The sequence below is a fragment of the Danio rerio genome, chromosome 25 (assembly GCF_049306965.1).
Source record: "Danio rerio strain Tuebingen ecotype United States chromosome 25, GRCz12tu, whole genome shotgun sequence".
In the NCBI taxonomy this organism is placed as follows: Eukaryota; Metazoa; Chordata; class Actinopteri; order Cypriniformes; family Danionidae; genus Danio; species Danio rerio.
In genome coordinates, this window is record NC_133200.1 from 40,220,001 (window position 1) to 40,247,500 (window position 27,500).

General features: G+C 46.8%; 1 protein-coding gene across 1 annotated transcript in view; it reads left to right on the forward strand.

Moving 5' to 3' along the window:
* The first annotated feature begins 1,996 nt into the window (after window positions 1-1,996).
* The window catches only part of ptprbl (protein tyrosine phosphatase receptor type B, like), a 25,803-nt gene continuing 299 nt past the window's right edge, over window positions 1,997-27,500 (forward strand). The window contains exons 1-32 of the mRNA XM_073943451.1: window positions 1,997-2,112; window positions 4,182-4,583; window positions 5,029-6,566; window positions 7,511-7,769; window positions 10,222-10,476; window positions 10,570-10,836; window positions 11,016-11,276; window positions 11,395-11,661; window positions 15,908-16,171; window positions 16,243-16,506; window positions 16,734-16,997; window positions 17,080-17,331; window positions 17,517-17,786; window positions 17,866-18,123; window positions 18,276-18,542; window positions 18,692-18,976; window positions 19,962-20,240; window positions 20,324-20,467; window positions 20,984-21,248; window positions 21,717-21,823; window positions 21,897-22,002; window positions 22,113-22,190; window positions 23,371-23,388; window positions 23,679-23,760; window positions 23,837-23,927; window positions 24,040-24,116; window positions 25,094-25,228; window positions 25,304-25,426; window positions 26,034-26,197; window positions 26,755-26,890; window positions 27,003-27,123; window positions 27,205-27,500. The exon at window positions 27,205-27,500 is cut by the window's right edge and continues 299 nt beyond it. Of these exons, the coding sequence (XP_073799552.1) occupies window positions 2,019-2,112; window positions 4,182-4,583; window positions 5,029-6,566; window positions 7,511-7,769; window positions 10,222-10,476; window positions 10,570-10,836; window positions 11,016-11,276; window positions 11,395-11,661; window positions 15,908-16,171; window positions 16,243-16,506; window positions 16,734-16,997; window positions 17,080-17,331; window positions 17,517-17,786; window positions 17,866-18,123; window positions 18,276-18,542; window positions 18,692-18,976; window positions 19,962-20,240; window positions 20,324-20,467; window positions 20,984-21,248; window positions 21,717-21,823; window positions 21,897-22,002; window positions 22,113-22,190; window positions 23,371-23,388; window positions 23,679-23,760; window positions 23,837-23,927; window positions 24,040-24,116; window positions 25,094-25,228; window positions 25,304-25,426; window positions 26,034-26,197; window positions 26,755-26,890; window positions 27,003-27,123; window positions 27,205-27,227 (7,416 nt within the window). The 5' untranslated portion in view covers window positions 1,997-2,018 and the 3' untranslated portion in view covers window positions 27,228-27,500. The remainder of the gene's footprint in view (window positions 2,113-4,181; window positions 4,584-5,028; window positions 6,567-7,510; window positions 7,770-10,221; window positions 10,477-10,569; window positions 10,837-11,015; window positions 11,277-11,394; window positions 11,662-15,907; window positions 16,172-16,242; window positions 16,507-16,733; window positions 16,998-17,079; window positions 17,332-17,516; window positions 17,787-17,865; window positions 18,124-18,275; window positions 18,543-18,691; window positions 18,977-19,961; window positions 20,241-20,323; window positions 20,468-20,983; window positions 21,249-21,716; window positions 21,824-21,896; window positions 22,003-22,112; window positions 22,191-23,370; window positions 23,389-23,678; window positions 23,761-23,836; window positions 23,928-24,039; window positions 24,117-25,093; window positions 25,229-25,303; window positions 25,427-26,033; window positions 26,198-26,754; window positions 26,891-27,002; window positions 27,124-27,204) is intronic.

The window sequence follows — 27,500 nt, forward strand, 5'->3', positions numbered from 1 at the left end:
ACACACACACACATGTATGAGGTGTGTGTTTGTCATCTTGAGTGCGCACACACACTGGATTGAGGAGTGTACACGGGTATGAGGTGCGTGTTGGTCATCTTGAGTGTGTACACACACACAGGCGTGAGGAGTGTGTGCTGGTCTGAGGTCAGTCTGCAGCTCTTCCTGCTGTAGGTGCAGTTTCCTCCATCACTGACCTCAGACCTGCTGATAGTCTGGAGATCAGCCCGCAGGACCTGTGTGTGTGTGTGTGTGTGTGTGTGAGAGAGAGTTCTGTTTCTGGAGCAGACTGAAGCAGTAGCTGTAGAAGAAGAACTGCCTAACAGTCTACTTCAGCTCACACACACACACACACACACCATCTCCTGACGTGTGTGTGTAACTTTGCATCTGAGCTCAGTGTGTTTGAGGATCTGAGATGAGCAGAACACACACTGATGGTCCGGGGTGGGCACTAATACACTGAGATGTGCTTTAAAGTAACGGCTCAGTGTTACGTGTGTCTTTATAAACTAGAGAACACACACACACACACACACACACACACCGCAGTGAAATGCTGCATGCTGTCTCCTGCACACATGTGATTGAGACGTTTCTACACACACCTTCATCAGTGGCGTCACCATTACACTGACCCGTGGAGAGCTGGACAGAGTTACCCACTATTCCAGCACGTTTTACACAGCGGATGCTCTTCCAGCTGCAATCCAGTACCGGGAAACACCCATACACACTCATCCACACACTCATACACTATGGCCAGTGTAGTTGATCAGTTCCCCTATATCGCGTGTGTTTGGACTGTGGGGACTCTGGGAGAACATGCAAACTCCACACAGAAACACCAACTGACCCAGCCGAGACTCAAACCAGAGACCTTCCTGCAGTGAGACGATCGTGCTTCCCACTGCGCCACCGTGCCGCCCTGCTGCTCTGGTTTCAGTATGATGTTCGACACACACAGGCCCGTGTTGATGTTCTCTGATGGCTGCAGCAGCGTGAGGTTCAGATGAGGAGCTGGACTGTAGAGCTGCGTCTCCTCCTGTTGTTGGCCAGTGGAGCTGACGCCAGCCTCACCTGCATCATTCTCTAAACAGGTGATCTGTGGAGAGCTTCTTCTACTTCTTTGTTCCTCTCGAGAGTTCTCCCTCAGCTGATGAGTGATTATAAAGCGTGTTCGTCCCTGAGCTCATCAGATCCTCGAGCCCGGGGCTCCCTCCCGTTTGCAGGGTGAGAGTGGAGTTTGAGCTGTGGTAGATGTGGAGAACTCCCCTGCTGTAGCTGATGAACAGACAGTGATCGCTCTTGATAGCAGCATGACTGTGGTGCTGATGTGGATTAAGCTGCGTGTTTGTGGACACAGGATTGTTCTCATTCTTTACTCTTTCTGCCAAGATTTTGTCTGTTCTTCTTTAACTGGAAGAGTCTCCGTGTGTCTCCTCAGTGAAGAGCACTACAGCGTCTGCTGGCGCTTTATTAATCTAAAGCTCGTCTGCAGCTCTGACGCTGATGAGCTCCGGATAGAGGAGTAGATCTGGAGACCGGAGTGTCGCTTCAGAAACCCCTGCTGGACACAGGCGGCAGTGCAGACCCCTGGACTACAGAGTGGCCCTCAGAGCCTCCTGACCCCTAGTCTACTACAGAGGATCTGAGGGCCCTCACTGCAGTCAAGGGGCCCGGAGCAGCAACCTGTGGAAGGAGCCCAGCAGACACCTCCCAGACGGCCCTGCTGAGCAGTGAGGGTCTCTGTCCTGTTAGTGCACTACACTGCAGCACTGGCATGAGGACAGACGTGTGTGTGTGTGTGTGTGTGTGTGTGTGTGTGTGTGTGTGTGTGTGCTGCAGAGGTGTTTGTGTGTGAGGGCCGCTGGTCAGTCAGTGTTGAATAGGAGGAAGCGGCGGTCAGTGGCTTTTCCTTCCCCTGAAAGAGAATTTCCCCCATGCTGAAGCCTGTGTGTGTGTGTGTGTGTGTGTGTGAGAGAGAGAGAGCTCCGTCAGACCCTCAGAGCGCCGGCATGGACACACCGCTGATCATGAGGATGAGGATCAATACGCTGCTGCTGCTGCTGATGATGATGATGATGATGCTGGAGATCTGCTCTGCGGCCGGTGAGTGTTGATGAGCTCCTCTAACCTGAATCCTCCACAGCGTCAGGGTCTCTCAGCAGGATTAACCTCACCGCCGCCTCTCCGTCTTCTAGGGTTCCTATATTCATTTCTTATATGAGTTATCATGACATAACAGGTGATTACAGCATTATACACTCTCACTGTAACAGTTACAGAAACTCTGAACACAAAGAAGAGTCGGGTCAGATCAGACAGCTGCTCTCAGATCAGCCGTAATGAAGGAGAATCTGCATTCAACTGCTGTCCTGACACTTAATAATCAAACCTGGCTGAGTTAGTGTGTGTGTGTGTGTGTGTGTGTGTGTGTGTGTGTGTGTGTGTGTGTGTGTGCGCACTGCAAAAATGCTTTTCTTGTTTAGATTTTTTGTCTTGTTTCTAGTCTAAATATCTAAAATTTCCTATATCAAGAAACATTTTCAAGATAAGCAAAACATATAGTCTTATTTTAAGAAATAATCTGCCAAAATGAAGTGAGTTTTTCCTTAAAACAAGCAAAATAATCTGCCAACGGGGTCAGCAAAATAATCTTACATCAAAAGAAAAAACAAGATTATTTTGCTTGTTTTAAGGAAAAACTCACTTCATTTTGGCAGATTATTTCTTAAAATAAGACTATATGTTTTGCTTATCTTGAAAATGTTTCTTGATATAGGAAATTTTAGATATTTAGACTAGAAACAAGACAAAAAATCTAAACAAGAAAAGCATTTTTTTTGCTGTGTGTGTGTGTGTGTGTGTGTGTGTGTGTGTGTGTGTGTGTGTGTGTGTTGTTTAGTGGATTGAGCTCAGTGTTTGTGTCCTGATGTTCTTCAAGCTCTTCAGATTTGGCTGATCTCCCTCAGTCTTCCCCCTGAAGTGTCCAGGGCACATGAGTGAAAACTCTCGGACATTGTGTTGAACAGCTCTATTGTTGTGTGTTACGTGTGCAGTACTGACGTATGGAGATTACATGCAGTAAAAGTGAAGCAAGCGTTATAGCTGACAGAACTAAATGTCGGATATGAACACTCCTCAGTGAAAACTGACTCTGTCAAGTGCAGAATACAGTGAAGCAGACTCTCACGTCCACATCAGCTCTCTCCCAGGATTAGGAACTCTGCGGCTGATCATTTCAGATGTTTCTCAAATATCCAGCATGCTTGTTTTAGTTATAGTAATGTTAGTGTGCTGTTCTCCTAACCTGTAGACTTTTTAAAGGTCTCTAACTGTTCAAGAACAAGCCATGACAAATAATGAACTCAGCATGCAGCCGCTCTGATAGCACATGAACATCACACGTGTGTCTATTTAATGTTTGCGTTTACATCTGGAAGACATGCGTCTGCAAAACCTCTGTTAGATGTCTAGATATTTCTATATGGTATATAGCAGTGGTGCTCGACCATATTCCTGGAGATCTGCCTCCCTGCATCAAACACACCTGTCTTCAATGACTGAGTTCTCCTTCAGGTTGGGTTAGTTGTGTTTGATCGAGGTTGGAGCTCAACTCTGCAGGATCTTCATATCTCTATATAGACCTTTATAGTTTTTATAATGTTCGTTCAGCAGAGCTGGTAAAGATGTTATTCAGACCTTTGATGACCGCAGATGTTTTTTACTTTAAAGTAGATCTTACAGACATCTTACAGGCGTATGTCGTTTTCTTGTTCAGAGAAGCATATATTTGATGTTTGTGTTTACGTAAGACATACATCTATAAAACATCTATCTGATGTCGATGTGCAGATATTAAATAGACATCTTTGAGATCTTTGAGGTGTCTAATATGGGGAATGTTTATTCAGCAGACCTTATAAAGATGTTCATCAGACCTTTGACCACAGCAGATGTTTTCCAGACTAAACAGAAGTAATGTGTTATCTGGCAGTTCTTTTCTTATTCAGAGATTCCTGACGGCACACTAACATCATAACGACGTCTATTTGATGTTTGCGTTTCATCTGTTAGATTTAAATGTCTGTTTCATTCATGAGATGCTAAAGCCCATGAGATATCATGAGTTTACTGAGCCCCGTTCCTCATTCAGAGATCTGGATTGTCTCCTGCAGGTGGTTTTCTGATCGCGCACACTAGTAAGGGCGTGTGTCTGAGCTCTCAGAAGGGTGCAGTGGTCCTGCGGCGATGTGATGAGAACAGTCCGGCCCAGCAGTGGACGTGGACCAGCAGTCTGAAGCTGAACCACACGCTGAGCTCCAGCTGTCTGTGGGTGAACCAGAGCTCCAGCGTCCCGCGCCATGCCCGTCTGCTCAGACTGAGTCACTGTGCCGCTGCGCCCGCCTGGAGCTGCTACAGTCCCCGCGGGACCCTCGGGCTTGCAGAGACGCCCATGTTCCTGCACAAACAGGGCACTCGGGTCATAGTCCACCACCAGCAGAAACACTCCAACTGGTCCATGATCACGCTGGACTCTGGAGGACGACGGCAAACCACGCCTCTGTGCCCAATCCTAGGTAAGCTGACACTCCCCCACCACATGACACTCACGCACAGCACTTATTCCTATGCAAGGAGTAATGTAATGTCATTATGCACTGCGTGTGCTTTTACCACATTCATGTTTTCCTGGGTTCAGGCGAGTAATCAAGGGCAATGTTTCTGCATTTTGTCAGTAAAGCTGGTTCTAGTAAACCTCCAGCAGGTGCTTTCAGGTGGAGCAGCGCTATGGGGACTGTTTTCTTTGTTCTGGGTGTTTGTAGTTTCTGTGTGAGAGCGCCCTCTGGCCTTCAGCTGGAGATTTACAGCTGATCTCAGAACTGTGCTTCCCTGACAAGATGTGCATGACAATCGCATCTTTGCTCAAGTGTGTTTGTGATTTAATTTCAATGAATTGCCCCATAAACCTGCCAGTTTTGCACTCTTTAGAAAAAACAGACTAACATCCGTCTCTTTCTCCAGGCCCATCCACAGTTTCAGCAGTGAAGTCCACAGGGGAAATGACCACCCTAACTGTGCCGGTCTGGACCCAGAGCAGAGCCGTGACGCACCACAGTAACACAGTCAGAAGCAGGACTAAACGCACCGTGACCACTGCACTGGGGGATCCCACAACCAGTCGGACAGAGCTCAAGGAGGATCAAACACTGGAGACAGAAGCACCCTATGACACCGGCGGCATCACAGAGCCATCCTCCACCACTCGGATGCTGACCAGAACACTTCACCAGCCACTGAGTCTCACCCAGAGTAGAGATCAGACAGTAGAGTCCACCTCAGATGTTGGTCAGACAGTAGAGTCCACCTCAGATGTTGATCAGACAGTAGAGTCCACCTCAGATGTTGGTCAGACAGTAGAGTCCACCTCAGATGTTGGTCAGACAGTAGAGTCCACCTCAGATGTTGGTCAGACAGTAGAGTCCACCTCAGATGTTGATCAGACAGTAGAGTCCACCTCAGATGTTGATCAGACAGTAGAGTCCACCTCAGATGTTGATCAGACAGTAGAGTCCACCTCAGATGTTGATCAGACAGTAGAGTCCACCTCAGATGTTGATCAGACAGTAGAGTCCACCTCAGATGTTATGGGTCAGACAGTAGAGTCCACCTCAGGTGTTGTGGATCACACAGTAAAGTCCAGCTCAGATGTCATTGATCGTACAGTAGAGTCCACCTCTGATGTTGTGGATCACACAGTAGAGTCCACCTCAAGTGTTGTGGATCACACAGTAGAGTCCACCTCAGGTGTTGGTCAGACAGTAGAGTCCACCTCAGATGTTATGGGTCATACAGTAGAGTCCACCTCAGATGTTGATCAGACAGTAGAGTCCACCTCAGATGTTATGGGTCATACAGTAGAGTCCACCTCAGATGTTAATGATCGTACAGTAGAGTCCACCCCTGATGTTGCGGATCAGACGGTCAATCCTCTGATCTCTCAGACCGGGTTGTCTTTCTCCACGACAGACACAGAGGCTTCAGTTTCCTCTCAGTCTGACTCTGAATCTCACAGCACTTCTGATTCCCGCATGGGCACATCTGAAGGTTCCAGCATCACCAGCGCTGCAGATCCTACACTGACTGAGAGCTCCACCAGCAGTTCTCCAGTGTCCCACACAGACAGCTCATGGCCGAACGCCTCAACCAGAAGCTCAAGCACAACCAGGAGCATCAGAGATGTGCAGACCATCCTGCCATTCAGAACCAGAACCACACGAGCGATCACTGAAACTCTGTCCAGCACCGACTCCAGATCTTCTCCGAATGCTGTCAGCAGTTCTGCCAAAACAAGAGTGAGCACAGCATCGAGCGCAGCAGCCCTGTACACATGGACACCTGCAACGGAAACTCACAGATTCACCTCTATCACAGACTCTACTACGACTGTTAGTCCATCAACAGCTCAGGAAAGCACTGCCACCACTGCCCTGACCACCAGAACATCCGCTACACCTACAGCCGCTCCTACAGCTGCTCCTACAACCACTTCCACAACCACGGTGAGCAGCTGCTTGTAGTTTCATTTAAAGGCTGAGATCCTTAAGAAATCCTGCAACTACCAAACGTAGCTTGGTTCAGTGTTTGATTCACTCCAAACATAGGACTAATACTTATTAGAATCTATAATACTGTAGTGTATGATTGGGGAAACAGCAGTGCCTAGACGAAACCATTTCTCCAGAATATCAGTTTCCACATTATCATTCAGTCTGAGAGCTGTTGACTATGGTGCTGTATTTCGAGGGTTCAGGTTAAGGTTAGGATACTAGTTTAGGTTAGTACTAGTTCTGGTTTCCCTTTGTGGAATGACACAAACATACTGATGATACATGAATGATACAAGTGATACAGATACTGCCCCCTGCAGGCATGGAGACGTATATCCTTTAAAGCATGTGCAGACAGCGTGATAGAAATGTCAGTAGAAACAATTGAGGTCTTCCTCTAACTGTAAGAAACTGTGGTACAACCAGTGTCGCGATGTTACAGACTAGTCAAGAGTAGTGTGTAGACGAGCTGTTTACATTAGGAGTGTCCAGTTCTGTTCCTGGAGAACCTGTAGGGTTGAGTTCGACCCTGCTCAGACACTCCATACCTAATTTAGATCTTCTGGAGTTCCTGATGATCCCAGATGGCTGAGTTTGATCTGGTGTTGTGCTGAAAAAGGCATCTCACTGAATACAGATGCCCAAACCCCAGATACACCTCCTAACTCTAACTCTGCCTGTATTTTGGCCTGTGAGGGGAGGCATAATCGATCATGGGGGTATTTTCAGCACTACACTGGGATCCGGTATAGACGAACAGTAAGGTACATCTCCAAGAACAGGACTAGGCACAGCTGACCGACCATTGCATTCCTGTAAACAGAATCGGCTCATGAGGAATTCTGTTCATCTCTCTGGCCAGTAAATCCCTTCTTGTTTGTATTTCTCATCTGCAGCTGCTGACGACAGAGGCTGCCGTGTGTCTGGTGAACGTGACCGCAGTGAGTGTTAATATGGAGTCCTGTGGGTTCAGTTTCACCACACCGGGACGCTCCTGCAGCTTCATCCTGACTGATGGATCTCGCATCTCCAGATGTTCTGAAGACAGCAGCCGATACACATGCCTGATGGCGGACCTGATTCCCGGCACCAGCTACGTGTTTGGGATCATTTCAGAGACAGACGGCGCTCAGCTTAACATCAGTGCTCAGACCGGTGAGTGAACAGGAGACGGTGTACTGTGTGTGCTTGACTGAGCGCGTTCTCACAATAACACTGGGAGATTTACAGCGCTCTTCATTGTTCTTCTCCTTCACGCTGATGTGCTGGAACACATTGTTCTGACAGGGTTGATAAAGCACCGGCGTTCACAGCTTACAGCGGATGTGTTCGAGTGTCTCAGTGTATTCCAGCAGATTTACTGAACACGGTGTTCATAAGAGCAGCCGTGGCCCGTGGTTCTTCACCTCTAGGCTGCAGTGCAGAATTCTTTTAGGCTCTTTTTCCTCCTGTGAGGTCAGACTTGTAGAAACATTGGACAGATCAAGTTAGTAAGTTACTCACAAAGTCAGTGGGTCATTCCTATAGATTTCCCATCATCACTGAAACAACATTTGTCCTAATCCCAACCCAGGCTCATTCTGAAAACGTAAGCGAACGCTACGGGGCGGTGTGACGCTGTTCTCTTTCGCGCTTGCCGGCTGACCGCTTACCTCCATATGGAGAGCTTTCCCGCCGCAATCAGTTTGTTCGGTCAGCTCATTGTGTGCGTCGGCGGACTTCAGATGCAGAGAGGAGGAGTTGACAAAGGCGTCCGGGTTTGAGTCTGGGGAGGAGCGGTTCCAGAGATCAGGTAACACAAAAACAGAATCCAAAAAATAAAGTGAACGAGTTCATAACAGGGAGAGAACGCGGTGAAATCCGAAAACGTGGTAAAAAGAGAAAAAAAAAAACAGATGAGGGCTTTTCTTTTTCTAGACGGCGTAAATTGTTGCTCGGGTTTAGGGAAGTGAGCGGGCAGGCGGGTCAATCAGTAAAACTGGTTGGGTTCAGGGAAGAAGGAGGGTGGGTCAGCCGATTGGCCGGTCGCGCAGTCAATCATTCGGTCAGTCAGATAGCAGCCTCTGGTTGGTTGACGCGAGAACAGCGCGGGCATGAACGGCACTTGCGAGAGACGTTCGAGATACGAAAAAGCGCACACAGCGGCCTTTCGCGGATTCGCGAAAACAAAACCTGCACAAATACGTTCCTCCCTGGACGTATCTCGCAGTCTCCAGAAACGTTCCCGCTGGACTACGTTTTCAGAATGAGCCTGGGTTGCCTAATCCTCAACTTAAAAACACACAAGACTGGAAATAATGAATCATGAAGTAAGACTCTTAGTTTCACAATTTCTTGTCTAGTTTGAGAAGCAGAATCATGTTCATTGGGTTTACTCATTCAGTTTCTTCATTCGTGACAGGAGTGCAGGGGTCTGTGGTTTTGGCCAATCCTTCTGCACCTTTGAGGGATTGTTGAGGATTTAAGGGAAATAGTCAAACCTAAACCAAACAGCAGAACTTTGGGTACAGGAGCGCAGTGTGCAGACCGCCGCTGAGCAGCTTTCAGTGTTTCTGCCATTGAGCGCCAGCTAGAGTCTGTAAAGCACAGTAAAAGTAGAATAATAATACAGATATAGAGGATATAGAGTAATAATGGTGTTTTATTCCTGCAGTTTCAGTCGTGTGTGCAGGTCTGTGTTCTGCTGAAGGACAGGGCACTGGTCAAACTGAGCCTCCCTTTCCTGAATCCTTTTCCTTAGTCTTTATGAGAGACGGTTTACTCACTGTGACGGATAACCCAAGCGTACCGTCACCGCCGCCCCAGCACACACAGCAGGCCGATCATCGAGTTCTCTGGGGTTTGTAATAGAGCTGTTGATGGCGTGGAGCTTTACACACATGACTTCTGAGAGACACTTGTGTTCCGGTTTACACCTTCTCCCAGTTTAAAGCACCAGTGGAGAAGCCCTGTCTCTATTCAGTGTGTTGAAATGAGATCAGTCCACATAATACAGACACATCACACCGGCCAACAGGGACAGTTCAGTCAGAACTCTACACTGATGAAGCTGAAGCTAAAGCAGCAGACCTGTACATGTACACACACTTTAACCATGTTCATCCAGCAAACTCTCTGATTATTTCTGTATATGAGCGTGTGATAGCGTGTGTTTATTACTCTGTGAGCTGATTTCTCTCTGGTAAACTCCTCAGCTCCCCAACAGCAGCTTTCCCTGCTAAAGGCCGTCAGCGTTATCGCTATTTCCAGGATATTTTGAGCCTGCCTCTCCCTTCCTGCCTCAGCAGACGACACGCCTGCGTATCCTGTCTGTTACTGAACATGACCATGATGCTCCACACGCTCACACGCTCTGGATATACACCTTCAGTTTCCATAGGCGTGAAGAGTTTCATATTCAGATAATGATATTTTAAACCCCTCTCTCTCTCTCTCTACTGTACAGACTGTACTCTCTCCCCCTACCCCAACCCTTACCCTACACCCTACACCCTAACCCTAATCATAACCCTTACCCTACACCCTAACTCTACCCTTACCCTTGCACTGTGTGTGTGTGTGTGTGTGTGTGTGTGTGTGTGTGTGCTGACTGATGGTCTTTCTGCAGCTCCAGCTCCTGTCTCCTCATTGGTCCTGCGCAGTGATGGCGGCAGTGACTCTCTGAGGGCCGCATGGGTTCCTGCAGTCGGACGAGTCGACTCATACCTGCTGTCTCTGCGGCCGGCTGGCACAGCTCTGACTCTTCCTGCAAACGCGTCTCGGTGTGTTTTCACTGGTCTGACTCCTGGACAACAGTATGAGCTGTCAGTGAAGACCACGAGTGGAGCTCGATCAGCTGAGCGGACGACCACGGCCAGAACAGGTGAGAACTCGGATATCAGCGAGTGACACACAAGCTGGATTCATATGAACACACAGACTGAATGTGAGTGTGTGATGTCTGTTTGCTGGTCAGCTCCGGGACGGGCGGCTCGTCTGAAGCTGGAGGCTCTCCGTCTAAACACGCTGCGTTTGTCCTGGTCTCCTCCTGATGGGGTCTGGGATTTCTACCGTATCCTGCTGTTCAACGGCTCCTCTGTGCTGGAGAACCGGACGGTGGAGCGGCAGCGGCTGGAGATCATCTTTACCAACTGGACTCTGATTCCTGGACGGAGATACAGAGCTGCTGTCAGTGTGCAGAGCGGAGATCTGAGCACAACTGCAGACTGCCATGGGGGAGCCGGTGGGTGATGGAGCAGCCACTGCGGCTAATCTACACTAGTCAACTCAAATACTGCAGTTAAACCCCACTAGCCAACTCATTTACCCCAATAATGAAGTCCTCCACGCTAATCACTGCAGCTAAACTACACTAATCAGCTCAATGAACTGAGCTCTAACTGCATTACTGTGGTGTTTCAGCTCCGCGGGCCGTGCAGATGTTGACTGTCCGCCACGCCGATGAGTCGAGTCTGCGGGCCGCCTGGAGCCCCCCTGTGGGCGAGTGGGAGAACTACACACTCCTGCTGACGGACGGAGACGCCACTGTGGACTTCCGGACAGCAGATCATGATGTGCGTGAGAGCAGCTTTACTAACCTGATGCCTGGACACGCCTACACCATCACCGTGACGACCAACAGTGGAGATCTGAGCAGCTCCGCCCACATCACAGCAAAAACCAGTGAGTCATGCTGAGATTCACCGTGGCTCTGTGTGAAGATGCACTCAATTTAAACTGAGTTTTATAACGTGTGTGTGTGTGTGTGTGTGTGTGTGTGTGTGTGTGTGTGTGTGATCAGTCCCTGCTCAGGTCAGGCAGCTGCGGGTCAGTAATCTCGGCCGAACTGATGCTCTGCAGGTCAGCTGGGACGCTGCGTTGGGTCAGCTGGATCTCTACCGTGTGCTGCTGATCCAGGACAGTGTAGTGGTGCGGAATGAGAGTGTGCTGCCCAACACCACCACACTCCTCTTCCAGAGCCTGAGACCCGGCGCTCTGTACCGAGCGGTGGTGACGACTGCGCACCGCAGCGCTCGCTCCCGGCAGATGGTGGCAGAGGGACGCACCGGTACTGCAGCTCAGATACACTGATACACACATCCCTGTTCTGCACTTACACACACCTCTGAAACAACACACCAGCCACACTCAGAGACATCTGACCAATTAGAGAAAGAGCAGAGCCATCTGACTAATCAGAATATAGCAGAGTCATCTGGCCAATCAGAGAAAGAGAAAACCTTCTGACCAATCAGAGAAAACCTTCTGACCAACCAAGATAAAGCAGAGCCATCTAACCAGTCAGAGAAAGAGAAAACCTTCTGACCAATCAGAATAAAGCAGAGTCATCTGACCAATCAGAGAAAGAGAAAACCTTCTGACCAATCAGAATAAAGCAGTCATCTGACCAACCAAAGAAAGAGTAGAGCCATCTGACCAACCAAGATAAAGCAGAGTCATCTGGCCAATCAGAGAAAGAGAAAACCTTCTGACCAATCAGAATAAAGCAGAGTCATCTAACCAATCAGAGAAAGAGAAAACCTTCTGACCAATCAGAATAAAGCAGAGTCATCTAACCAATCAGAGAAAGAGAAAACCTTCTGACCAATCAGAATAAAGCAGTCATCTGACCAACCAGAGAAAGAGTAGAGCCATCTGACCAACCAAGATAAAGCAGAGTCATCTGACCAATCAGAAAAAGAGGAAGAGACATTTGACCAATCAGATCAATAGACAGTCTGATTAATCAGAGACGAGTCGGGCCATCTGGCCAATTAGAGCACAACATAGGCATCTGACCAATTACATTTCTGCAATTTAGTAGACACGTCTATCCAAAGCGACTTACACTGGTGAACACACACCTGGGGAGCAGTGAGGGTTTGATGCCTTGCTCAAGGGAATCTCCTCAAACAGGTTGATATCTTTCACTCTCCCTAACAGCTAGTGCTGGGGCTTGAACCTGCGACCTTTGGATCCCAAGTTCAACTCTCTAACCATTAGTCCACAGCTGCCCCCAATTAGCAATAATATCAATAATTTGCAAGTGCATATGCAGATGTGTGGAGAACAGGATCTCAGCAAACAGAACAGAAGCAAGAGCACATGATCAGATCGAGTTGAAAGGGAAGGGCTGGAGTTTTGATTGGTCATTGAATAAACTGTTCAGTCTCCTGTAAACCTGCCGGAGAGCAGCAAACTCCACCCAGAGCAGCACGAGGGCACTCTAATCACACGTGATGGAAACTCTTTTCAAACTCTGAATGTGTGATTCACCGGGGTAACTTTAATAGTTTACTTAGAAGTGTCCTTAAGGATGGCCCAGGTATGCTGAACTTCACACTCACACTCTTATCTGGACCTGCAGGAATGCTCCTGGAATGTTCAGGAAGCCTTGAATATGTGAAGGTCATCCGTGTGCTTTCCTGCAGAGAGTGTTATTGTGCAGAGCGGATGTTGATCATCTGAGAGAACAATCACACTTACAGCCCGCACTAGTGTCTAGGGCACACAGAACAACAGCTCGACTACACACTAGTGTTTAGGGGACACACAACAACAGCTCGACTACACTCTAGTGTTTAGGGGACACACAACAACAGCTCGACTACACACTAGTGTTTAGGGGACACACAACAACAGCTCGACTACACACTAGTGTTTAGGGGACACACAACAACAGCTCGACTACACTCTAGTGTTTAGGGGACACACAACAACAGCTCGACTACACACTAGTGTTTAGGGCACACAGAACAACAGCTCGACTACACACTAGTGTTTAGGGGACACAGAACAACAGCTCGACTACACACTAGTGTTTAGGGGACACAGAACAACAGCTCGACTACACACTAGTGTTTAGGGGACACAGAACAACAGCTCGACTACACACTAGTGTTTAGGGCACACAGAACAACAGCTCGACTACACACTAGTGTTTAGGGCACACAGAACAACAGCTCGACTACACACTAGTGTTTAGGGCACACAGAACAACAGCTCGACTACACACTAGTGTTTAGGGCACACACAACAACAGCTCGACTACACACTAGTGTTTAGGGGACACAGAACAACAGCTCGACTACACACTAGTGTTTAGGGCACACAGAACAACAGCTCGACTACACACTAGTGTTTAGGGCACACAGAACAACAGCTCGACTACACACTAGTGTTTAGGGGACACACAACAACAGCTCGACTACACTCTAGTGTTTAGGGGACACACAACAACAGCTCGACTACACACTAGTGTTTAGGGGACACACAACAACAGCTCGACTACACACTAGTGTTTAGGGGACACACAACAACAGCTCGACTACACTCTAGTGTTTAGGGGACACACAACAACAGCTCGACTACACACTAGTGTTTAGGGGACACAGAACAACAGCTCGACTACACACTAGTGTTTAGGGGACACAGAACAACAGCTCGACTACACACTAGTGTTTAGGGCACACAGAACAACAGCTCGACTACACACTAGTGTTTAGGGCACACAGAACAACAGCTCGACTACACACTAGTGTTTAGGGCACACAGAACAACAGCTCGACTACACACTAGTGTTTAGGGCACACACAACAACAGCTCGACTACACACTAGTGTTTAGGGGACACAGAACAACAGCTCGACTACACACTAGTGTTTAGGGCACACAGAACAACAGCTCGACTACACACTAGTGTTTAGGGCACACAGAACAACAGCTCGACTACACACTAGTGTTTAGGGGACACACAACAACAGCTCGACTACACACTAGTGTTTAGGGGACACACAACAACAGCTCGACTACACACTAGTGTTTAGGGGACACACAACAACAGCTCGACTACACACTAGTGTTTAGGGGACACACAACAACAGCTCGACTACACACTAGTTTTTAGGGGACACACAACAACAGCTCGACTACACACTAGTTTTTAGGGGACACACAACAACAGCTCGACTACACACTAGTGTTTAGGGGACACACAACAACAGCTCGACTACACACTAGTGTTTAGGGGACACGGAACAACAGCTCGACTACACACTAGTGTTTAGGGGACACGCAACAACAGCTCGACTACACACTAGTGTTTAGGGGACACAGAACAACAGCTCGACTACACACTAGTGTTTAGGGGACACACAACAACAGCTCGACTACACACTAGTGTTTAGGGGACACACAACAACAGCTCGACTACACACTAGTGTTTAGGGGACACACAACAACAGCTCGACTACACACTAGTGTTTAGGGGACACACAACAACAGCTCGACTACACACTAGTTTTTAGGGGACACACAACAACAGCTCGACTACACACTAGTTTTTAGGGGACACACAACAACAGCTCGACTACACACTAGTGTTTAGGGGACACACAACAACAGCTCGACTACACACTAGTGTTTAGGGGACACGGAACAACAGCTCGACTACACACTAGTGTTTAGGGGACACGCAACAACAGCTCGACTACACACTAGTGTTTAGGGGACACAGAACAACAGCTCGACTACACACTAGTGTTTAGGGGACACACAACAACAGCTCGACTACACACTAGTGTTTAGGGGACACACAACAACAGCTCGACTACACACTAGTGTTTAGGGCACACAGAACAACAGCTCGACTACACACTAGTGTTTAGGGCACACAGAACAACAGCTCGACTAAACACTAGTGTTTAGGGGACACAGAACAACAGCTCGACTACACACTAGTGTTTAGGGGACACAGAACAACAGCTCGACTACACACTAGTGTTTAGGGCACACAGAACAACAGCTCGACTACACACTAGTGTTTAGGGCACACAGAACAACAGCTCGACTACACACTAGTGTTTAGGGCACACACAACAACAGCTCGACTACACACTAGTGTTTAGGGGACACAGAACAACAGCTCGACTACACACTAGTGTTTAGGGCACACAGAACAACAGCTCGACTACACACTAGTGTTTAGGGCACACAGAACAACAGCTCGACTACACACTAGTGTTTAGGGGACACACAACAACAGCTCGACTACACACTAGTGTTTAGGGGACACACAACAACAGCTCGACTACACACTAGTGTTTAGGGGACACACAACAACAGCTCGACTACACACTAGTGTTTAGGGGACACACAACAACAGCTCGACTACACACTAGTGTTTAGGGGACACACAACATCAGCTTGTCCACTCTACTGGAATATTTAAAAACATTTTGTCTATCTGTGTGTGTGTGTGTGTGTGTGTGTGTGTGTGTGTGTGTGTGTGTGTGTGTGTGTGTGTGTGTGCATCAGTTCCAGCTGCGGTCAGAGACGTGACGGTCAGCAATAACGGCCGTATGGATTTCCTGAGTGTGTCCTGGCGAGCGGCTGAGGGAGATGTGGACAGTTACTGGGTGAGTCTGCGGGATCGGGAGCGCACCGTACACACTCTCACCGTCTCCAAGGTCAGCACAGAGTGTGTTTTCAAGTCTTTGGTGTCGGGGCGTCTCTACAACATCTCCATCACCTCCCGCAGTGGAGAGTTTGAGAACCACACGGCGGTTCAGGAGCGCACGCGTAAGAACATCTCTGTGTTTCTGCAGCTCTGAGTCTGTGGGTTTCCTTCTGATTGTCCTGTGCTCTTCTAGAACCATCCCCGGTGCTGAACCCCACCGCCACACACATGGCCGAAGAACAGCTCCTGAAGGTGTACTGGCGCCGTGCGGAGGGAGACTTTGACTACTATCATGTCTCCATAAAGCACAATAACATCTTCCACCAGAACCGGACGGTCCCCAAGAGCCAGAATGAGTATGTGTTCAGTGGGCTGGTGCCGGGCCGGCTCTACATGGTGACCGTCAGCACATGGAGTGGAAAATATGAGTCCAGTGTCTCGACTCACGGAAGCACCTGTAAGTTCTGAAGCTCCGTGGTGTACGGGCTGTTTACAGTAATGCAGGCTTCACAACAAACAGAATCATTCACACTAGTAAAACACACACCAAGTCAGTGTAAACGCAGGACTCGAGGTCAGTTATCGTGGTGTAAATGTGCAATACCTTCCATCTGGTCTGAGCGATGTGTTGTTCTTCAGTCTGCTGTGGGTCTGTGCTGTATTTGATGATGTTCTCCTTCTCAGTGCCCGCAAGAGTGCAGAACCTGTCTCTAGCAGACAGCGGCACTGAGGATCTGCTGGTCACCTGGGCTTCTGCTCCTGGAGATGTGGATCATTATGAAGTCCAGCTGCTGTTTAATGACATGAAGGTGTTTCCGCCCATCACTCTGACCAGCAGCACCACGCAGTACCTGCTGTCCTCACTCACTCCTGGCCGACTCTACAAGATCCTGGTGTCCACCTTCAGCGGGCCCAACCTCAGAGTGCAGTTCCTCAGGGGCAGAACCGGTGTGTGTGTGTGTCCATGTGCTGAAGGAACTCTGCAGTATCTCGCCGAGTCTAATGTCGTGTTTATTTCTGTGTTTTGTAGTTCCCAGTACAGTGAAGAACATCCACATCAGTAACGAAGGTCAGAGCAGCAGTCTGCGGGTCAGCTGGACACCGGGGCAGGGTGATGTGGACCGATACACTGTGTCTCTGTCTCCGGGCCAGGAGAGATTCGTCCCCAAACACGTCAACGAGGTCAGCTTCCAGCATCTGCAGCCCGGACAGCAGTACAACATCACTGTTACGTCAATCAGCGGATCTCTGATCAACAACAGCACAGCAACAGGACGAACAGGTCAGATGAGGCATTTTATTAAACCCAGAGTCAGTCAGGTTACCCAGAAATGAAGGTCATTAATTCCTCTCTCTTATGTCGTTCTCCTGTGAGATTCATTCTTCTCCATCTAACCCTGTGCAGGTGTTTATCTCCAAACTCAGGCGTGTTATAGTAATCAGAAGTTTCCCCTGTTGATTCTGCAGTTCCCTCTCCCGTGTCGGCTCTACAGCTGGAGGAGCAGCGCAGCACGTCCACCCTCTCGGTGTTTTGGCAGGCGGGTCAAGGAGTGTTCGACAGCTTTCGTCTGCAGCTGCTGGATGAGAGAGGAACACTGGTGTCCAACATCTCCACAGCGGCACAGGCCATTCAGCACACCTTCACACACCTCACACCAGGGAAACCCTACCGCGTCCTGATCTGGGCCCTCAGCGGAGGAGTCAGCAGCAATGATGTGGAGGTCGAGGGCAGAACCTGTGTGTACACGTCTCTATCCCATATTTACCCTGTGTTAGTCCAGCGACCTGTTACAGCGTCTGAATGTGTTTCCTGCAGGTCCGGCGACTGTCAGTGACTTGTCCGTGATCAGCAACACCACCACCAGCCTGTCGTTCCGCTGGGCTCCGCCGGTCGGAGAGTTTGATGGATTTGATGTTCTTCTGTATGATGAAGATGAAAGATTGCTTGATCAGAAATCAGGAGTCATGCAGGACTGCTCCTTCCTGAACCTTCGACCTGGGCTGCTGTATAAAGTGCTGATCTTCACCCGCAGTGGAGATCAAACCAACAGCACGTCTATCTGGGCCCGCACAGGTGAACGATGCACACCAGCGTACACCATATAGACCTGTATAGTCTAATAGCGATGTAGTGAAATGTCTGGCTTAGTCACAGCGATGAAACAACAAACGCACGCAAATATTGATCAGAGTTTTACTAGTTTTGTTGTTGGTTGGGTTGTGTAGTTCCTGCAGCGGTGACGTTCCTGCACGCCGACAGCAGACGGAGCTCTGAGAGTCTGTGGCTGAGCTGGAAGCAGCCCGCGGGGGCTGTGAGCAGCTACACCCTCCTGATCCTCAACCCTGATGGAACCCGGACTGCAGAGCAAAGCCTGGGGCCCGACAGCCGGAGCCATCAGTTCCAGAGCCTGGTGTCGGGACGCCTCTACCAGGCTGTGGTTCTTACACACAGTGGAGATCTCACCAACATGGCAACCACCAGCGGCAGGACGGGTACATGTCTCCAGTAAATCACAAACACAAGATAAAAACGCTGTGTTGAGTAGGTGTCAGAGATGGGGAACAGTGGTGCAGCTTCCTTTATCTTAACAGCAGAATCTTGAATTACTGATTTTAATAACTGTACCATGTATATTGTGTAGACCCCAAGCCTCCAGTCTCATTCTCCTTTGGGGAAATCACCAACACCTCATTGGAGATCACCTGGAGCGCTCCAGAAAACACAGATTATGATGACTTTGACCTTCAGTGGAGCCCCAGGGACCATCTGTCTGTGTTCAACCCCTACCACAGTCCCACATCCGCCAACCGGATCCTGAAAGGGATGCACCCCGGACGCCAGTACAACATCAGCCTCCGCACGGTCAGCGGTGCTGGAACCAACAACCCCACCTACAGCCTTCCCATCTCCAGGACCATCAGAACAAGTCAGTGGAGCACCAGACACTAACATGATAAGGCCTGTTCACACTGCGATGATGAGGATAGTGATAAAGACATCTGTCTACAAATCATTCTGAATGTAGGAGTTCAGATCACAGCTATAACAATGAAGATGCAGAGAGTCGATATCAGGGGAATCACTTTCTGAACAGTTTATCTCCAGATTATAAATGATAAAGCACTGAGAGATAGATCAGAATTCACTGAAATATACAGATCTTGTGCAAGTAAAAGCTACAGATGCTAATATAGAGAAGCCAAAGATGGCAAGAATGATACAGATTACATGCAAGCTGTGCAAGCCAGGCTAGCAAACTGAAATATGCAAACAATGACCTCAGGAATAAAAAGCTAGTTCTGGCATCGTTGTATTCTCCTGCTGGAAAATAATTGATTGTGTTTAAACTCCTCTACACCAGGAGTCGCCAACCCTGTTCCTGGAGAGCCACCTTCCTGCAGAATTCAGCCACAACCCTGATGAAACACACCTGAACCATTTAATTGGACCGCAGACAGCTGTGTTTGGTCAGGGCTGCAACTAAAATCTGGAGGAAGGTAGCTCTCCGGGAACACGGTTAGTGACCCCTGCTCTGATTGCGATCGCTAAATTGTCTGTTTGATGAGGTTACACAAGCTGGATTCACTGGTCAGATGCGCTAGAACCTGGTACTGAGATACCCGCTGGGTACAAGGGGGTACTGCAATTACAATTCAAAATGTACTTTCCTGCAGAGCTTAGCTCCAGGTATAATCATCACACCTGAGCAATCTTATCAGGGTCTCCAGGATTACTTGGGAACAGAGGATAAGGATGAGCTAAACTCTGCTGGACTGTGGATCAGCAAAACCAGCCTTACAATAGGATAGAAACCAGCTATTAGTAGTGAACACAGAGATAGACCAGTGGACCACAGGTGACCTGCAGGTAGAGCACTAGTTAGTGAAATGCGTGTCTGTTCTTGTCTTCAGAGCCGGAGCGTGTTCAGAGTCTTCATTGCCGTCCGCAGAACTCCTCCACCATTTCTTGCTCCTGGATTCCCCCAGAAGCTGACTTTGACTCGTACACTATCGAGTGCACTAGGAAGGACTCTCGGAGAATGGTGTACTCGCAGCGTACAGTCAAAGGGAACACCGTCTATCTGATCAGGGATCTGGAGCCTCATAAACACTACATGGTCTCTGTTAAAGTCATCTCGGACAGCATGACCAGCGAGGCGGTGATGGAGAACGTGGTGACCATGATCGACCGTGAGTTATGGCGTACATTAAAATCCACGATGAGATCCCTTTCTGACAATCGTGTTTACTAAATAGGGTTCTTGTTATCTCAGGTCCACCACTGCCCATGGCTCGGATTGATGAGAACGCGGTTACAATCACCAAATCCACCATACTGTTCCAGTTCAACTGCAGCTGGTTCAGTGACATCAACGGCGCCGTGAAGTTCTTCACCATCGTCATCATCGAGTCTGACGGTCAGCAGGCATTTGTTATCTATGAGTAGACTAAAGGGCCAGTTCACCCAGTAATAAAGAGTCTGTCATTAAGACACGTCGTTCCTCTGAGAGCTTCGTTCATCCTCAGTCAGAAATGAAGATGTTTGAAATGCGAGAGCTCCTGATCCTCCATAGACAGCAAGGGTCCGGAGACATCCTCGAGATACTTTAGTGTGCAGATGAAGCCCAGATAACAGTGTTGTCCATCAGCTTCTCCTCAGTGTCAGTATATTGCGCACAGCTCAGAGCAGTGATGAAGCCCCTCCCCCGATGCGGCGCCACATGACAATGTGCGCAATATACTGACACTGAGGAGGAGAAGCTGATGACATCACGGTCATCTCTGTGTTATCTGCACACAGGAGTATTCTCACAGGTTGACAATATTCTGATCAAACCCCTGAGGAGTGTTCATTTCAGGCTGAACTGACCCTTTAGGCGCTTTAGTTTCCTCCCACAACTGAACTGAATCCTCTTCCTGTGGTGTAAATGCAGACAGTGAACGCCAGCAGCCGCAGCAGGTTCATCCTCTTCCCTCATACCTGGACTACAGGTCCAACAGCTCCATCAAAGCCTATCAGACCAGCTTCTTCCGCAGCCACTGTGACGAGAGCCAGAGCCCGGCGCAGGAGTTCAGGGTCCAGCTGGGGTCAGGGATGGAGAGTCTGGGAGGACGCTGTGATCAGAAAACATCCACAGGAGGATCTCAGGAGCAGACGGCCTTCTGTGATGGACCGCTGAAGCCCAGGACTGCATACAGGTGAGGCTCAGGTGCTGCGGCCAGGGGGCAGAGCTGGGCTTTAGGGACAGTCTGGGAGTGTATTTGTACCTCCTTTTCCCCCAGTGTCTTGTTTCCTATTGTCCTATGCTACCCCTCCACTGAGCTGTCTTTCCCTGAAGTGTATGATGTTTGTGTATGCTCAGAGGGGTCCAACTTCACTGCGTGTAACAGTGTTGTGACAAATGAAGGCTCATCATCATCATCATCATCATCATCAAAACATTAACCTTGAAAGTATTTTAATAGCCTACACATGAAAAAGTGAAGATCAGGGAGGAAAACTCCGTCGTGAAGACATTCCCATTTACACTGATGAATACTTTCAACACACAACACACTGCAGAAGAGAACTACACTGCACAAACCAAGCAGAGATTTGTAAGCACAGTAAGGGTGCACTCACACTATACTCTCTGAAGCGTGCTCTGCTCCTGTGTGTGTTTTCAGACTCAGCGTTCGAGCGTTCACCAAACTCTACGATGAGGATCGAGAGGAGTTCCTCTCTCCGCTCTACACCGACACGTACCTGTCCAAACCCCTGCTGACCCATGCAGGTACGGCTTCACACACACTGACACTGTTCGCTGAAGGTGTGTGTTTGTTTAATGTGTGTGTGTGTGTGTCCAGAGCCGCTGAGCGGGGTCATCGAGGGCGTCAGCGCTGGACTCTTCCTCATCGCCACCATGGTGGGCTTAATCGTGCTGCTGGTCTGCAGACAGAAGGTCCACAAGATGTGAGTGAATCTCCCTGTACTGCAGACACCAAGACTGCATGAGTGGAGCACCTGTGTGTAGACGTGGAGCGGGTGTAGATGCAGATGAGGATGTGCTGTGTGTTTTTCAGGAGCGCACAAGAGCCTGTGGTCAGAATGAGTCTGAGAAGAGAGAGAGCGTCCTCGGGGGGACACACCATCATCAGAGGGTCAGAAACACCATCATCATCTTCATCACCATCATCATCATCACCATCTTCATCACCATCATCATCATCTTCATCACCATCATCATCATCACCATCTTCATCACCATCATCATCATCACCATCTTCATGATCATCATCTTCTTCATCACCATCATCTTCATCACCATCTTCATCATCACCATCTTCATGATCATCATCTTCTTCATCATCATCATCATCATCTTCTTCATCATCATCATCATCACCATCTTCATCATCATCACCTTCGTCATCTCCATCTTCATCATCACCATCTTCATCATTATCTTCATCATCATCATCATCATCATCATCATCATCATCTTCATCATCTCCATCTTCATCTTCATCATCATCATCTTCATCATCTCCATCTTCATCATTATCTTCATCATCATCATCATTATCATCATCTTCATCATCATCTTCATCTTCATCATCATCATCATCTTCATCATCATCATCTTCTTCATCATCTCCATCTTCATCATTATCTTCATCATCATCATCATTATCATCTTCATCATCATCATCATCATCATTATCATCTTCATCATCATTATCATCATCATCATCATCATCTTCATCATCATCATCAGTATTATCATCATCATCATCATCATCATCATCTTCATCATCATCATCATCATCATCATCTTCATCATCATCATCATCATCATGTTCATCTTCATCATCATCTTCATCATCATCTCCATCTTCATCATTATCATCATCATCATCATCATCTTCATCATCATCATCATCTTCATCATCATCTTCATCATCATCTCCATCTTCATCATTATCATCATCATCATCATCATCTTCATCATCATCATCATCTTCATCATCATCATCATCACCATTATCTTTATCATCTTCATCACCTTCATCATCAGCATCATCTTCATCATCATCATCATTATCGTCTTCATCATCATCATCATCATTATCATCATCTCCATCATCTCCGTCTTCATGTTCATCATCATCTCCATCTTCATCATTATCATCATCATCATCATCATCATTATCTTCATCATCATTATCATCTTCAACATCATCATCATCATCTTCATCATCATCTTCATCTTCATCATGTTGTATATATTCATTGATTCTGAGAGCATCAGATCTGATTACAATGATCTCTGTGTTTTAGGAACCGCCGGGTCTCAAGGTAACACACACACACACACTTAAAGTGAAGTTTCACAAATTAATTTTGCGATGTGATATGATTGACTGCAGCTGGTCTTTCATCTACAATCATTAGTTAGCGGATCAGATTAATCCAAACTCACTATCAGTAGCCCAGCTACACATACTCCCTTATCTTCGTTTTCTATTATCTCCGAGCTCAGGGTTCTCTCCTGGGGCAGAACACCAAACCTGCTATCATTGGTTAAACGATATCTAAGTGTGAACTGTTGAATCACAGTACAGTAATGATGTCTTTTCTGAACACAGTCCCGTCAGCATTGCAAACTTTGAGGCACATTTAGCTAAGCTCCGAGCGGACTCCTGCTACCTGCTCTCAGAGGAATATGAGGTAAAACACACTCCTCCTTCATCAAGACGGACTCTCGTTTCATGATGAACACAGTACATGTTGCTTGTGTGTTCAGGACCTGAAGGATGTTGGTCGTAATCAGCCTCAAGACTCGGCGTTACTGCCTGAAAACAGAGGGAAGAACCGCTACAACAACATCCTGCCCTGTGTGTTGGAGAATCTGCGTCTGCATTGAGGTTTCTGCTGTTCTACATGTGCACCGTGTCTAAAACTGCTGTGTGTGTGTGTGTGTGTGTGTGTGTGTGTGTTTCTGACCAGATGACTCCACACGGGTGAAGCTGTCCTATGTGGACGAGGACTCCTGCTCAGACTACATCAACGCCAGCTATATTCCTGTAAGATCTTCACTCCAGGACTTACTTTAATGATGAAATTCTTGAACGCAGACAAGAGCTGAAGCTCAACTATAGTATAGTGAAGTACAGCCGTCACATTATTAATAATAATACAGGACATATTGGTAGATATCAGAGCATAAAGCAGTGTAAATAATAGATATTATCTAAGTCCTAAAGGTGAAGTTCAAAACATTTACCTCTCTGTCAAACTGCATTATTTATTCTGTGAAATATTATTATTATTATATTATTATTATTATTAATTTATTTATCATATATTATTATTATTAGTAGTAGTATTACTATTATTATTATTAATATTATTATTATTATTAATGTATTTATTATTATTTTTATTACTATTATTATTATTAATTAATTCTTTATTATTTATTATTATTATTATTTATAAATATTATTATTATTATTACTATTATTATTTAATGTTATTATTATTATTTATTATTATTACTATTACTTTTATTATTTATTGTTATTATTTTATTTATTATTATTACTATTTCTATTACTATTATTATTATCATCCATTATTATTATTATTTATTATTATTTATTTATTATTATTATTATCAATTATTATTTATTATTATTATTATTACTATTATTATTGTCATTCATTATTATTATTTATTTATTTATTATTATTATCATTTATTATTATTATTATTATTGTTATTACTAATATTATTATTATTATTTATTATTATTACTATTATTATTATTTTTACTAGTATTGTTATTTATTATTATTATTGTTATTTATTATTATTATTATTTATTATTATTATTATTATTATTATTCATTTATTATTATTATTATTGTTGTTATTATTTTATTTACTTTTTTTGTCAAATATCCCCCCAGTTCTGTCACAGGAGCTGATAATGGAGTAGGTGTAAATGCAGTCTGAATGTCTGCAATGGGCATAACCGGGTGCTCGGGTGTGTTTCAGGGAAATAACTTCCGGCGGGAGTACATCGCCACACAGGGGCCGCTGCCCGGCACGAAGGACGACTTCTGGAAGATGGTGTGGGAGCAGAATGTGCACAATATCGTCATGGTGACGCAGTGTGTGGAGAAAGGACGGGTATGAGCTCATGACACACACTCACACACTGAAACACACACACGCACACACACTCAGCTCACTGTGTCTCTGCAGGTGAAGTGTGACCATTACTGGCCCTTCGACCAGGAGCCGCTGTATTACGGAGACCTGATCGTGCAGATGCAGTCAGAGTCTGTGCTGCCCGAGTGGACCATCCGGGAGTTCAGGATCTGCAATGTGGGTGGAAAACACACACGCACACACACACACACACACACACACACACAGCTTTTCTTGCTATTTTTGTGCAGATTTATGTACAGTATATTACCTATAAATATTATAAATACACCCCAAACAGATGGAAGACAAATTAAAAGGGAGGCAGATATTTCCAAATCTACTTTGACTTGTGTTTGACTGCAACACATTCCAGAAACCGCTGTATCAGTAAAGCGTTTCCCACTGTGTAATGCTGCCGTTCCTGTTCACAACACTTAAAGACGTTCAGGGACTGAAGACAGCAGTGCTGCAGTGTTTCAGCTGTAGTTCTGCCACATTCCTCCTGCAAACAAGTCTCAAGGTGGGCAACAGTGTGGAGCCACACGTTCTCTATTGGATACAGGTCGGGACTGCAGGCAGGCCAGTCCAGTCCGTGTCTCCTCCTCCTCGGCAGCAGGACTCATATGTATTCATATCGTCTGCAGTCAAACACAAGTCAGAGCACATGTGGGGATCACTGCTGCCTTATTTTATTTGTGTTTTCCACGCTGACTCGGCTTTCTCTGGTTTGGGCTGTAATAACTAATATTGAATGATAACATTTAATGAATATAATCCACAGGAGGATCACCTGAGCTACTGCAGGGTGGTGCGGCAGTTCCACTACACCGTCTGGCCGGACCACGGCGTCCCCGAGGCCACGCAGACCCTCATCCAGTTCACCAGGACGGTCAGAGACTACATCAACCGCACACCATTCTCTGGAGCCTGCGTAGTGCACTGCAGGTACAGCACACTCGCCTTCAGCCCTGTGTAGTGCACTATGGGTACAGCACACTCACCTTCAGCCCTCTGTAGTGCACTGCAGGTACAGCACACATTTTTATTATTATTATTATTTTATTATTATTATTTATTATTGTTATTATGATTTATTATTATTATTTTGTTATTATTATTTGATTATTATTATTTTATTTTTATTATTATTATTATTATTATATTGTTATTATTAATATTATTTTATTATTATTATTATTATTATTATTTGTATTATTATTATTATTATTCATTATTATTAATTAATATGATTTATTATTATGATGATATTTTATTATTAATATTATTATTATGATTTATTATTATTATTATTATTATTATTATTTCTATGGAGCCTGCGTAGTGCACTACAGGTACAGCACACTCACCTTCAGCCCTCTGTAGTATTGTGTGTATGGTATTGATTTATGTGTGTGTGTGTGTGTGTGTGTGTTCCCCCCAGCGTGAGCGCGCAAGTGTGTGTGTGTGTGTTATTGATATATATATATGTGTGTTCCCCTCAGCGCGGGTGTGGGCCGCACCGGCACCTTCACGGCTCTGGACCGCCTGCTGCAGCAGCTGGACACACACGACACAGTGGACGTCTATAGTGTAGTGTTTGATCTGAGGCTACACCGCACACACATGGTGCAGACCGAGGTGAGAGTGCGCACACACACACACACACACACACACACACACACACACGTGTGCACACTCTCATATGTGTTTATGTTTCTGTGTGTGTGTGTGTGTGTGTGTGCGCGTGCAGTGCCAGTACGCGTTCCTCTACCAGTGTGTGCGTGATGTGCTGCGGGCCAGAAAGCTGCGCAGTGAACAGGAGAACCTGCTGTACCCCATCTATGAGAACGTCCATCCAGACACACACAGAGGTCAGTGAGTGTCTGTCACACACACACACACACACACACACACACACACACACACCTGACCCGTGTCTCTCTCTCCTGCAGATCTGATGTACTCCAAGCGCTGAGCCGGGCGGTGTGCTCTCTGATGTTCTGTGTGTGTGTGTGTGCATGTGTGCGTGTGTGTGTGTGTGTGTGTGTGCGTGCGTGCGTGCGTGTGTGTGTGTGCGTGTGTGTGTGTGTGTGTGTGCGTGTATGTGTGTGTGTGTGTCAGAGTGATGTCCTGTACATGTGTTATTCAGTATAATGCAGAGTTTATGAGTGCATTATTAATGATATGCTGTATTTGAATATTAATATAAATATGAGAGAGGACAGTATGGCGCTTCTGTTAGCCCACC